This window comes from Diplodia corticola (assembly GCF_001883845.1).
Source record: "Diplodia corticola strain CBS 112549 chromosome Unknown scaffold2, whole genome shotgun sequence".
Lineage (NCBI taxonomy): Eukaryota > Fungi > Ascomycota > Dothideomycetes > Botryosphaeriales > Botryosphaeriaceae > Diplodia > Diplodia corticola.
In genome coordinates this window covers 937295-950595 of record NW_017971481.1, presented here as the reverse complement: position 1 = coordinate 950595, position 13301 = coordinate 937295, and the positions used below count along the sequence as shown (strand labels likewise).

The 13301-nt window shown below is 56.1% G+C and overlaps 5 protein-coding genes across 5 annotated transcripts; 3 read left to right on the top strand and 2 right to left on the bottom strand.

The window, feature by feature from the left end:
- Positions 1-15: 15 nt before the first annotated feature.
- On the top strand, positions 16-573 carry BKCO1_2000313 (chromatin-remodeling complex subunit ies6; the record flags this gene model as incomplete). Its single annotated transcript, XM_020272523.1, has 1 exon — positions 16-573. The coding sequence occupies one exon, from the start codon at positions 16-18 to the stop codon at positions 571-573; it is 558 nt and encodes a 185-aa protein (XP_020134920.1).
- A 915-nt stretch (positions 574-1488) lies between these two features.
- On the top strand, positions 1489-2290 carry BKCO1_2000312 (got1 family protein; the record flags this gene model as incomplete). Its single annotated transcript, XM_020272522.1, has 5 exons — positions 1489-1519; positions 1610-1636; positions 1763-1811; positions 1886-1901; positions 1994-2290. The coding sequence occupies 5 exons, from the start codon at positions 1489-1491 to the stop codon at positions 2288-2290; spliced, it is 420 nt and encodes a 139-aa protein (XP_020134921.1).
- Positions 2291-4993: 2703 nt separating this feature from the next.
- Positions 4994-6008, top strand: BKCO1_2000311 (uncharacterized protein; the record flags this gene model as incomplete). The annotated part of the gene is made up of 2 exons (XM_020272521.1): positions 4994-5079; positions 5504-6008. The coding sequence occupies 2 exons, from the start codon at positions 4994-4996 to the stop codon at positions 6006-6008; spliced, it is 591 nt and encodes a 196-aa protein (XP_020134918.1).
- A 1715-nt stretch (positions 6009-7723) lies between these two features.
- BKCO1_2000310 (uncharacterized protein) lies at positions 7724-7989 on the bottom strand (the record flags this gene model as incomplete). Its single annotated transcript, XM_020272520.1, has 2 exons — positions 7724-7729; positions 7795-7989. The coding sequence occupies 2 exons, from the start codon at positions 7987-7989 to the stop codon at positions 7724-7726; spliced, it is 201 nt and encodes a 66-aa protein (XP_020134919.1).
- Positions 7990-9536: 1547 nt separating this feature from the next.
- On the bottom strand, positions 9537-12398 carry BKCO1_2000309 (sulfate permease; the record flags this gene model as incomplete). The annotated part of the gene is made up of 4 exons (XM_020272518.1): positions 9537-11275; positions 11334-11880; positions 11939-12084; positions 12143-12398. 4 exons carry the CDS (start codon positions 12396-12398, stop codon positions 9537-9539), a joined length of 2688 nt encoding a protein of 895 aa, XP_020134736.1.
- Positions 12399-13301: the final 903 nt, after the last annotated feature.

Below are 13301 nucleotides of genomic sequence, written 5' to 3'. Positions count from 1 at the left end.
CCTTATCTTCCCATCATGGCGCCCATCACCCACAATCCGACCGAGCTAGACCACCAGGCCCTGCTCGACCGGCTCGACATGTTCCGCGTCCAGAAGCCGTTCCGCAACCCCAGCTGGAAGCCACCACAGCGCCGCAACAAGAACGTCAAGCAAATCATTGCCGAGGCCCAGCGTAAGGAGGCATCCGTCATGGCCACCCAGAACAACAGCGGCAGCTCCACGCCCGCCGCCATGGCTGTCGCCGGCGCGGGCAGCGCGACCCCCGGCTCCAACATCGCACAAGCCGCTCAGAACCTATCAGCCATGGTGCTGGAGAAGAACGGGAGGGCAGCTGCCGCCGCGAGTGGCATGGGAGTGGGCCCAGCCGTTACATACACGAATATCGAGGCGCCCCCGAGCTTGCAGGTCAAGCGGAAGTACTGCGACATCACGGGCTTGCCGGCGGCGTATACGGATCCGAAGACGAGGTTGCGATACCACAACGCGGAGATTTTTGGCAACATCAGGTTGATGGGACAGAGCACGACGGAAGGATACCTCGCCGCCAGAGGAGCGCACACGGTTCTGAAATAGAAGAGCAGCAAACGGCGTCGGCAAGTCACAAAGACTGGCATCGGTGTCACGGAGAAAGCACGAAGAGCCGCAAGAAAGGCTGGCTCCTTCTCATGGCGAGTGCTGCATCACTTCCCAGCTACTCAAGAGTGCTATGATGGTATATTTGAACCACAAAGTCAAACCTCTTCCACCCGCCCTGCCCCTCTCGAGACAGGGTTCAAGAAGACGCTCCGGCTTAATCGGGATCATGTTTGGTTTTCGCCCAAGGTGGCAGGGTACCGAGGCCTCACGGTATGAGACCTCAGTTACAGCAGAACAAGTTCAAACTGTTGCCAAGGCGGTGCTTTGATTCAATAATGAATTCGAAGAGATGCATCTGTATCAGTACTCAAGAAGACAGCAAAGTGACGGGCCAGAACGTGTATCTCCAATGGTCTGCACCAATGTTGAGAGACGCCAACATGCGTCAGGCAAAGCAGGATCTTCCTGATAGAATCATCAGCTGTTCCTCCAGTACGTCTCGCGGAGGTTTGACAGCATCAAGAAGCTCGCTGCATGAACAGCATCAAAGGGCATCAATCGCAGGCCGTGTCAGTGTATACGGGTGCGCTGTGACTAGGCGCGACTCGATGCGGCTTTCTGGGATGCGTGGGTAGAGATTGAAGTTGCGGGAAGCGACAGACAGGCCTGCACGATCTTTTTGTGCGAACGCGCCAAGAAACGCGCGTGCGTTCCGTACCTCGCGCTAAGTTACAGGCCACAGGCCACTCTACTGGCCGATCACCTCCGTCGTGCCCGACAGACGCTAGGCACTCCTTCCACCTTACATCCAAGTGCGCTCTACACCGGCCCAATTCTCCTCGCTACCGTGCGACTTGTGTTTACCCTCTTCTAATCTTCCCCACGTTTTATTCCGATTGGACTGCCGCCAAAATGCCTTCGTTCTGGCTCAGCGATTCTCAAAGTACGTTCAGGCTTCCCTCCCATCCCTCGCTCCGTCGTGGGCTTTGGCATTTCACACCGCATGGACTACTAGCTAACATGGAGACAACAGAGGTCGGAGTGGCCTTCTGCTCAGGGGGTAGGTACGAATAAATTCGGCATGCGCGCCCGCCTTTTGTCCCTCGCGGCGCCGCCGGCGCGCACCGCCCAAACCATGTAAATTTCGTGGAGAAGGACAGTTGAGATCTGACGTTGGTGGATACAGGCGGCTTCTTCCTTCTGGCGGGTGTGATGATGTTCTTCGATAGGGCATTGTGAGTTCCCAGCCCGCACTTCCCAACAGGCTGCAGTGGAGCTCGACAGAGGAGAGGGCTAACACGTCGCATAGGCTAGCAATGGGCAACGTACGTCTCCCATTCTCCTTTTCCTGCCTTGGACACCCTTCACCGCCACGCTTGACCCCGTAGCTCTGACACTTCGCGCTTGAACTACACAGATCCTTTTCATCTGCGGCCTTACCCTCATCATTGGCCTTCAGAAGACGCTCCTCTTCTTCGCACGCCGCCAGAAGATCGCCGGCACCGCCGCATTCGTCACCGGTATCCTGCTCATTCTCTTCCGCTGGCCGCTGATCGGCTTCTGCGTCGAGCTGTACGGCATCTTTGTTCTCTTCGGCGACTTCTTCGCGACCATCGCCGGCTTCGTGAGACCGATTCCATACGTGGGTCCGTACGCGGCGAATTTTTTGGAAAGAATCTCGGGAGGAACTAGGAATTCGGAGCTGCCGGTTTAAGACGGATAGTGCTATGGAGGGAGGTTTGGGAGGAAGAATGTCTCGGGGAATAGGCGTGGAGTGTGGTGCTCGGGAAAGCATTCACAGCGTGGTAATGGCACTTGGTGGGGTGTACGATTGCGGGGGATCAAAGGCTAATGAGTGGATGAAAATGGTGTATGAAGGTCATGAGGCGTTGTAGGTAAATGTGAACAATACACTAATTGATCATAGAAGTTCGCTTCCAGCATCGGAATATCTCACGTCAGGCTACCCAATCAAGTCTGATGCTACAGTTACTAGGAACAAATGCTCTCTTACGTCACTAGCAATCCAGTAGGAAAATGGGGCATCACATTATGACGCAGAAGGTTTAAGCCCTCCGAGCCTCGCCGAGTGTCGCGGACGTAACATATGCATGCTGTCCGCATCATCCCCTGGTGGGAAGGTGGGGCTCTGATTGTACCCTTAACCTTCGGGTAGGTATGGCCCGATGGTGACCTGGATGGATGGCGAGGAGAGTCCTAAGATGCTAGAGTTGGCTTGGACGGCTGCCTACTGCTCGAGTAAGTTGAGGATGAAGTCGGCAAATGTGGTTTCTTACACCAAGGATAAAATAAAAAAGCCCCCCTTCCAATATAATCTCAATTTACGAATAATATGGAAAGCATTCTATTATCAAACACAAGCACTTCACAACATGCCATAGCCAGCTGTCAACTTGTGTGTGTTTCCCCTTTTGCCCCTGCCCCCTCTCCAAAATACCTACCCACTGGTGGGCAGTGGAAACCCCCATACACGAAGCAGTCGTGCCATCAACTTTCAAGTGATTCCGGTCGTTATGGATTAATTGATTTCTGGTCACCGGGCCACCGTATACGGCAGTGGGTAAACTGGCCTTTTGCTGTTTTGCTAGGCGCTCATTAGCATTGTCGTCGACACAGTTATTGGTACGTGCGGCGGAAGGGGGATTTTCCTCTACCATTGGGATGCGGTGAGGTTGGTTGGAGATCGAGTGTGGAATAAATACCGGCGAATTCTTTTGTGGAAATGATTATGTTTGTATGGTTGTACCAGTACCGTGTCGGAAGCCTTGTCCTTTCTCAACAAGCTTCTGGACCGTGGTGGTCATTTCTACCGATAACGCATAGCCTGGGCCCTCAAGCGATACGTGAAGTTCAAGAGGTTCCTCAGGGCAGGTCCTTTAAAGATTTGGCGTCGGCGGCGTGTTCACAAGGCTATGTCTGGACTACGCCCGCCCGTTCCCTAACAACCGTCACGATTCCGATATAAATTGGAGCCCAATATCCACCGAGGAGCTTTCTGATTATACATCGAGCAGGAAGGGATACATACTGTCGGACCAAGAGAGGAACCGAGGCTCATCAAGTTGCCCATCAAAAGCAATAGCATCGCAGCCACCTGTAATTGTTGCTCGAACGAGACGCACCTAGAAGGAACAGTGGGATGGGATAAGATGTATTGGCCTCGGCGTATATGGTCCATGCGCGTCGCCATCTTGCGGTTTTGTCGATATGTCGAAGATGTTGATGAGCACCGCCAACAGGAATTAGCGTATTCGGTGCAAGAAATGTTTGGTAACGTAGGTCTGTGTCTAGATTGTTACAAGAACCGATTAGAGGGTTTACAAATGCTTTACCAGGTTTGGCATGTGTAGAGCAAGAGACATTGAATCGGATTAATGGCTGGGTCCACCATCACTTGGCGTTTCATGCTACTTCTCCTGGCACCTTTGCTCCCTGCCATGTCATTGCTACATAGTCACTCCTTCCGTCAATGCGACTACCCTCGCCTGCAGTGATTCGATTCCGACGCGGGCGAACTGCCCTGGGCGAAGCGGCTCGGTTCTTCCGTGTAAAGAACTGCTCCTGACGCCGTGGCTCGGTTGGTTCGCGGTAGAAGTATGCACAGGTTTGGCCGCAGGTAGACAATGGTTTGGATACAGCCGTTTTTCTCTTCCCTCTTTCATGGGTCTACCCTGTGGTTCGTAGTTATACTTGTAAACCGAAGGTCGGAGTGGACCGAAGTGATAGGTTCAACGGCGGAATCATCTCAGAATACACGTGCGAGGCTTGAAAAACTCTGAGAGCTTACCCACGTGGGCGCAAAGTGGAGAATAACTGGCAACAGTGCTCATGAAAGCGCGACGGAGACATGGCGGCTCAACAAATGTGCGCTTTGGTACGGAGGACAGGCTCCTGGCTCGGGGGGAAGCGGAAGCGCGACGTGCCTGGATAAATGGCGGGGCGGGTTGCCTGGCAGCAAGCGGGTAAGGCAAGCGGCAAGGAGAGCGGAGACAGCAGCGCGATTTTTGGGGGGTGATTTGCGCGGCTGGGGTGCTGGGTGTCACGGCCGGGAGCACACAGCGTGAGGGCGCAAGAGTCGCAAAGCCGAGGTGAGAGCAGGAGGGAGCTGGCGCTGCTGCACCCCAAGATTAGGCGGGTGCGCACGGACGCGATCGACCTGCGGCGCCCCTTGCGTTTGCGTGACTGCCGCAGCCCGCAGCCCGCAGCCCGCAGCTCCGCGGCGGCGCAGCTGTTATCGGGGAGGCCAGAGCTTCCCTTCCTGCTTCCTGCCTTTCTCCGCACCCCAGCCCTCAGCCCTCAGCCCACAGCCGTCCGTCTCGCTCGCGCCCGTCCTGCCTCTCCCTGTTACGCGCGCCCGCTGCCACCAACAACACCCCCGCCTCATCCCCCCCGAACCATGTCGACGCGCAAGAGGAAGCAGGAGGCCGAGGAGGAGGAGGAGCTCGTTGCCCTGCCTTCCGACGAGAGCGACGAGGAAGAAGAGTAAGTCACTGTCATTTCGTTTCTCGCTCGCAGCCCTGCTGTCGCGTCGCATGCGCCTGCGACGCCATCAATTGGTGTCGCGAAGGCCATGCGATCGCACTTTTTGTTTCTGCTTCTTGCGCAGAGGCGTGGTTGTGCGCGCATTGTTGCCGTCAGCAAAGCTCTCGCGGCTTGCTGGGGCGCTGCTGCGCGGATGACCACGGCCGTCGGAGCTCTTCTTCCCCAAGCTTCGATCGCGCTCTTGCTCCTCTCTCCCATCCGTTGTTTTTCATACAGTACTTCACGAGAGCGCGTGCGACGTTCGTCTCTTTTTTTTTTTTTTTGGTTTCTTCTTGCCGTGGTCTTTCCTTCATGGCGCGCGTTTCCTCTCGTCTCTCCCTCTCTGGACCTGCCTTTCACAAGGCTGAGGTCTAACGACTTACAGGTACGAAGACTCCGAGGTTTCTTTTGACGAAGAGGATGCATCCGAGGATGATGATGAAGTTGTAGAAGAAGGTACTGTTACCATTTCACGATTTCCTCTCGGCATCCAGCACCGTGTTGTTTTAGCAAATCCCAGATCCTTCCCTCCGTTGGTATTCACAAATCCTCTCGATCTGGATTTACAAACCGTGCTCATGATTCTCTACCGAACAGTCGAACCGCAACCCAAGAAGCGTAAGACCACCAGACAGGCCAAGGCCGATGCCGAGGAAGAAGACGAAGAACCCGAAGCCGTCGCGACCGATGACGAAGCCGGCGATGGCGAAGTCGCTCCCAAAGACGGCGACGACGAAGACGAAGAACCTGAGGCTGCCGATGAGGAGGCAGAGGACGATGTTCCTACCGATACTGCCGCTAAGGGCGGCCCCGCCTCGAAGGCGAAGGCAGAGAAGGCCGCCGATGTGCCCAAGGAGGCGGAACTGAAAGAGGTCGAGTCTAAAGCCTAGAGCTTCACACGCTCATTTACCTCCGATTTCTCCTCGCCTTTGGTTCTACGACACTGCATGGTAAGGCTGCTGAAAAGGCAACGCTGTCATCTCTTAGCATTGTCACTGTTGGACGTTGTATTCTATGTCGCCGTGGCTTTTGTTTACTTACTTCGATACACACGAATCTTGATGTCATTTACGATTTTTGCTACCTACGGTCGACCAAGCTTGAGTTCGTGATGTTCATATGCCGATCAGAAAATGCTGTGGACAGCCGGAAAGCCCTCCTGTACAGTGAGCGTGCGAACTCTGAACAGGCTGCCCTAAATTCCAGAACGACTTTCGACGATATTCAGTAAATTCACTGGCGTTCCTCTCACGTCGTCTTTGGCCAGGACTCGAGTACGAGACGTTGGTCCTCGGCCTTCGCCTTTGCTTCAGCCTCAGTCTCAGCCTCAAGCTCATCCCAGTGGACACGGGAAAGCCCCCATTCACGGTATCCCAGTTATATCTTACCACTTACCTATCTCTCAAGGGCTGGAGGTCGAAACACCCAAGCCCACAAACGACATGGCGTATCGAGGTGTATACAGTCAAGCTGTTTTTCAAGAACGAGGAATCGAAATACACAGGGCTACCTACGATATGACGCATCGATATGTGTGCTAGCACGCAGGTGGGGATTCAGACGAGCAGGGAGAATGGGCCGGGCGTTTCTGGTCTTGTTCACCAGACGTTGCTCTTCGTCTGTCGCAGAAGTTTGTCGCTGTTCAGAGACATATGATTCTTTTGCTGGGCTCTTTCGAAGAAGTCGAAGCGAGAGGCAGCGGGACCTACCACCTCGTCGTGACGCCGGCCGGTGAACAAGATCTCAGTACCTTCCTCCGAGAGTTCGGACGCCGGCCTGAGCATGACGTACGGATTCGGAAATGGTTTAGCCGCTTGACGTCTGGCCTTGCGTATATTCACGGTCAGCAAGTACGTCATGAAGTCATCAAACCTCAAACCATCGTCCACTTGGGAGACGAGATATACTGGTTACGTGGATTGCGTCGATGGACTCGGATACACCTTTCGGGATGGGCGTACGACGTAGGCCGAACATGAAGGTTGCAGTCTTCAACATTGGAATGGTGGGAGGCCGCCAGCAGCGCAGGGCTCGCGGGAAGCCGATGACGATTTGGATTTCCAAGCAGAGGGTGGGATGATTTGTCTACTCGTTCAGGTACTAGTATCCAGTCTTCATTTCCGAATGAGCTATTGAGAAAGGCTTTCTACGTTTCAAAGCCACATGAGCAATTCAGCGCGAGTTTTCCATTTCACGTACACTGCTGGACGAATTAGTCGCGAGAACTTTGACTCGCGGAAGACACTGAAGAGTGTGTGATGTTCGAATGGCTCGCAGAGCGAGGCTACGATGGAAGGATGTTTGGATAAGGAATTGCACTTCACCCACGGTCACGCATTTGGTCGTTCTTTCAAAGATGGAAGAAAAAACTGAATTCTAGTACACTCTATTCTTCTAAAAAAAGAAAAAAGAAAAGCCGATACAAGGGGTATAGAGATACTAAATTGAGCAGTCCACGGGGGACCACACGCAGGACTCCGGCAATCGGATGCGCTCCGAAAACGAACCCATCCGGGCCACCGAATATATGGACCAAAAGGACGTCGCGTCCCGGCTATACAGGGACATCGGTATTACGTCTCAAAATAGAAAATGAAAAGGCGGTTCAGAGCTGCAGGCACAAGTGTTAGCTTCTCTGTCCTGTGGATCGAGATAGTTGCTGAGAGAACTACTTACGTTGATGTCGCCATTGGGGCTGTTGTCGTTGCCGGCGTCGTTGGCGTTGGCGTTGGCGTCGCTGACGATGGAGCGGCCGACATTCAATTCGTGGATCGAGTCCACGCTCTTGACCGGCGGGGCGGTGTATGGGTAGAGCGGGACGGCGACGGTGAGGGAGGTGAGGAGGAAGATGGTGGCGGTGGAGAACTTCATTGTGGATGAGGAGGTGGAGTTGTTGTTGTGGTTGATGATTGTTGTTGATGGTGATGGATGTGTGTTGGTTTGGTGTGATGAGGACTGATGGTGATATTCGGATTGGGATGAGGGAAGACGTCTACTTTATAGATCAAACGGAGCTTGGGGAGAAAAGTGTCATGGATCTGAGAGATCTGGGCTGACAGACGCCACATTCACAGCCTCTCCGGAGTTTGTGGAGAAGCGACAACGCCCAGGCGGACTATTGCGAAGCTGGACCATGACAATACCCGAACAGGGATAAAGTCAATGCCGCTAGTCCACCGGGAATTGGGCTGTGCGGCTGCTGCGCCCCTTGCGGGTTGGATGGGTGGCAGTATTTGGATGGGCAACGGACACTAGGAACAAGCGCGAGCACCAGTTCCTGGCATGTTGTCATTGTTTGACATGGCTGTAGAATGCCCACGCTGTCGGATAAGTGCGGACGAAGAGCATACCGGGTAGGAGCACCAGTGTCATTGAGAGTATCTGGGATCACTTTGAAGCACGTAGACGTTGGCATCGATCGTGATGTATTTTAAGCATCTCCAGCGACAAGCCACGAGACAGAGGCGTATCTGGGGCCGATGACTTAGTGCGGGAGATCGCCAGCTGGTGTGTCACCAATCGGGATATCCGAGCACCTCATTCGGAACTCGATGCACCATGTCGCGGCTTCTTTTGGCACAGTGGCGCTGATACGAATGCCAGATTACGTGTAGAAGGCCGGAAATGGAGATGCGTACCCGCTTGGATTTTTGTTTTCACGAATCAAGCAAGATCCGGAGGCAGCACCGAATGTGCCGGGCCAGACCACGACATTTACCGAGAACGGTCTGGAACAGGGACCTCCAAGGCTCATCGAACTCGAGCCCGTGGGCTTGGTTGAACCCTGAACCGCCACACACAGCCCCGGTCTCAGACTCCAACGCCGACGTGGCCTAACTGATTCCGGCGATTTGGCCATGGCTCTTCATGTGCGGATACGTCACTTCCAGGGGCGAGAATGCATGACGACCACATGTGAAGTCCTGGAAATGAAATCGCCTCGTGGCAGAAGATGCGTGGAAATCCATGCTGGCGGTAGCATTGACATCCAAACCGCCTTAAGACTCTTTGTTGTCGTCGGGCTGTGTACGAAGCGAGGCCAGCCGTGCTCACGATTGCGTGAAAAGGCAATCAAGGGATAGGGTGTCGGAAGAAGAATTGACCCTCTTCTCTTCTGGGGCGACATACTCGGGCGTGTGGAGCAAGAAGAGATTTGTAAATTTACCACACCTCACTTTCGAAGTGTTTTTATACCGGTTTCTCTCCACCCACGTCACTGGAAACGCTGCTAAAGAGCATTGAGATGAAGCTCGGATCCACGAGCCTTGCATGCAAGACAGTCTCAAGCCTGACGGCACAGTATTCCAAACCGAACCACTTCCGTTTCCCGCTCACTTGACCATTCAAACTAGCCATTATTACCAAGGAAAGGCGGCAGTGTCGTCTATCATCATCATACGAAACCGCCCAAACATGCCCTACTCCCCCTTCCCCCCAGCCTCGACATGCACCGTCCCAACCGCCTCGTGCTCCTCCTCTTCCTCCCTCCTCCTCGCATTCCTCACCGCGGCATTCACCGCTGCCGGCAGATCCAGATGGAAAAACGGCCTATTGACCCCATACACAGGCGCAAACCTCTTCTTCTCCGGCGCCGGCTCCGACGCCACAACACCGCTCTCCACATCCCCCCCAGCCGCGACGCCGCCGCCCACCAGCATCTTCTCGTCCCTCACCACGCCCAGACTCCTCCCCCCCACCTCAGCGACGGCAAACAGCCCGTCGCTCCCAACAGCACCAGCAGCAGCAGCAGCAGCACTGCGGTACCCGAACCCGGCCGCGGCCAGCGCCCTCCTCGTCCACCTCCGCCCCACGCCGGCAAAGTGCCACTCGACCCCGCCAGCAGCTGGCAGTTCGCGGCCGCCGCCGGCGGGTCGGCCGGCATACCGATCCACCTGGCCCCGCACGTCGACCAGGCCCTGCACGGCCGTGACGTCGACGTCGGCGACGCTGGAGAAGTCGAGCACCACGGCGCGCAGCAGCGGGCGCTTGTCGGCAGTGACAGCAACAGCACCGACGTCGTTGTTCTCCTCACCATCGCCATCCTCGTTCTGCACTGCATCGTTGTTGTTCTTGCTCTTCTTCCCCCACGCGCGCAGGGGCAGCCGCAGCCGCGGCCGCGGCCCGGGATCGTTCCACGGGCGGTCGCCCGGGCGGGCGTAGTGGTCGGCCGGGTCGGCGCCGGGACGGGTGTGGGCGAAGACGGCGGCGGCGAGGGCGTCGAGGAACGAGGCCTGGTTGGCGTAGGTGAGGGTGTCGGTGAGCCGGTAGACGAGGACGCCCGGGTGGGGCGGGGCGGCGACGAGGGGGGCGAGGGCGGGGTTGTGGGGGGAGGTGGATAGAGAGGAGGAGGGGTTGAGGGGGAGGTAGGCGGATGTGGGGGTGGGGGTTGTGGTGGTGATGGTGGTGGTGGACGTGGAAGAGGTGGAGGTGGAGGAGGTGGGAGTGCTGGGGTGCGAGTGCTGCGCTAGGCGGTCGATGCCTTCGACGGGCTCGGTGGCGGGGGAGTGGTGCGGTGGTGGTGGTGGGTTTTGTTGTTGGTGCTGCTGCTGCTGCTGCTCCTCCCCGAGGTAGTGGACCTTGATGTGGCCCAGGACGAGGCCCTTGGCGCGGGCGTGGCGGAAGAGCAGGACGGCGGCCGAGGCGGCCATGGCGGTGTAGATGCCGTTTTCGATGTTGGTGAAGACGGTGACGAGCACGCCGGCGAAGAAGATGACGACGTCGAGCGGCGAGATCTGGTAGAAGCGGTAGACGACGTCGGGGGCGGTGATGAGGTCGCCCACGGCGTGGATGATCAGGCCGGCCAGGGTGGCCATGGGAATGTAGAAGAAGACGGTCGTCAGCGCGTAAAGGGCCAGCAGCACGAGCACGGCGGTGAAGATGCCCGCGAGCGGCGTGCGCACCCCGGCCTTGGACTTGATTGCGGTGCGCGAGAAGGAGCCGGTGGCGGGATAGCCGCCCAGGAAGGGGCCGAAGACGTTGGTGAAGCCGAGGGCGACGAGCTCCTGCGACGGGTCGATGGTGTAGTTGTTGATGCGCCCGAACGACTTGGAAATGGCAATGTGTTCGATCAGCAGCACGATGATGGCCGCCGGCAGCTCGCTCGAGAAGGCCCCGATGAGGCGGCTGTCAATATGCGGCACTCCGGCGTGTTGGAATCCTGGACGAGATTAGCCTACGGCTTCGAGAGAGGGGAGGCCCAAGGGAGCAGCGAGCACCTCTTGGCACAGTGCCCAGGATCTTGAACTTGGCTTCTTTGGCGTTGGAGATGCCCCTGTTCGAGAGCCAGCTGACCATGGTGTACAGCAGTATGATGAAGGCCATCCTCAGCGTCGACAGGAAGAACCACATCTTCTTCCGGTGCGGCTGCCTCTCCGACATGGTGTTGCAAACCCAGCGGATAAAGTACAGCGCGAACAGAGCACTGAGCCCAAGCGCCGCGTCCACCTTCGCGGATCCGAGATTCTTGAGCGTGTTGATCAAGACCTTGTAAGTGGCCTCGCGCGTGTTGATGCCCGAAATGCCCATCATGGCCGGAACCTGGCCAACCGCAATGCTGAAGGCAGCCCCCGTCATGAAGGACGCAATGGCAACAAGCGGGATGAACTCAACGATCCAGCCCGCGCGGATGAGTCCGATAAAGAGGAGGATCGCCCCTGAAATGAGCGCCAGCCCCCTGGCCACCTGCTCCGCGGGGATGTCCGGATGCTTGTCCTGCACTTTGATGACGATGTTGCCGACAATGGTCGACATGACGGCCACCGTCTGCATCGCAGCTGTCAGCCCATCTCTTCTTTGTCAAGGTCTGATGATTGCGACTTACACCGATGGTAATGTCCTTTGAGGTGGCAAACGCCCAGTACAACAGGAATCCGACAAAGGACGTGTACAGTCCGTACTCAGGGCTCAATTTGGCGAGCAGCGCATATGCCATGCCCTGCGGGACAACGACGAAGCCGACAGTGACGCCTATCATTCGAGTCAGACTGGAAATTGCAAGCTGGATGCGCGTATCGAGTAACCTTACCAGCAATGACATCGCCAGTCAACCATTGCAAGTTGTAGTGGAAGATCCAATTCCAAAACGGGAAGAGGGTTTTGATGTAGCGGGCGACGCCGGCCTGTGTGGGCTTGAACCGCAGCAGAAACTCCTTCACCGTGGGCTCCTCCTCGAAATACGGCTCGACATCGTCGGGAAGCAGTGCCGCATACTCATGCCTGTCCGGTTCTTGTCTGTAGTCGACGTCGATGCCGACCGCCTTGGCCAGGATGCGTGAAGCCATGCGGAATCGAGTGAATCAAAGCCACTCTGAAGGGACAATCGACGACGAACCAGGTCCATCTTTAAGCTTCCTTCAGCCTTAATTCGAATCGAACGACAGCGGAAAATATTAGACGCCCAGGCTCTGGGTATTCTTGGAGGTTGGGTCTGGGCTGAAGACTGTAGGGCAGGGAACCGGCGCTGCTTGCCGGATATTGGACAGACGAGACTCAAAACCAACGGCCGGCTTGGACGCGCCATTGCCAGGCCAAATGTCGTCAGAAGTTAGTCCGGTGCCAATGTTCTTGTCCTGCTCGCTTGTCCGCAACCGTGGCTCGTTTGCCAAGGTGTCGCCTCGGGCTCGCCTTGGCGCATGTGCCATGACAGCGCCAGCGCCCTCAGTGACACGATAAAATGTTGAATAGGTTAACCGGCACGCCCGTTGCGGTTGAGAAGACTCTTCGAACCCGGTACTCGGGTATTGCGCCTGTTCTTAATTTCACTGTTAATACTCGACTCTGGACAGCACTTCGATGTGTGATCGCCAAGTCGAAGAGGAGTTGCGCCGAGCCACACTGCGTGGTTCCATAATGCCATCAAATGGTGACATCGCAAGCCCGCTAAGTTCTTCCTCGGGGCGCTGATGGCCCTGAGCTTGGGAAAGAAGACGGTGAGAAGGAGTCGCAAGAGAAGAGAAGAAGATTACAGCTACTGATTTACAAACAACGGACGATTCGCTATTTCAGCCACCTCCGGAAACCAGATAGCCGTGATTTTGCATCAAACACATTGTGGAACTCAATGATCATAAGCTCAGACCGTTAATGCGTTTGGTTGTTGCTGCATGGTACAAACAAACACTCAGCAGCTGAGCCAAGGACGCGCCCCTGTGCTAACCTTCCTCAAATACAGTTTCACCCTGTCC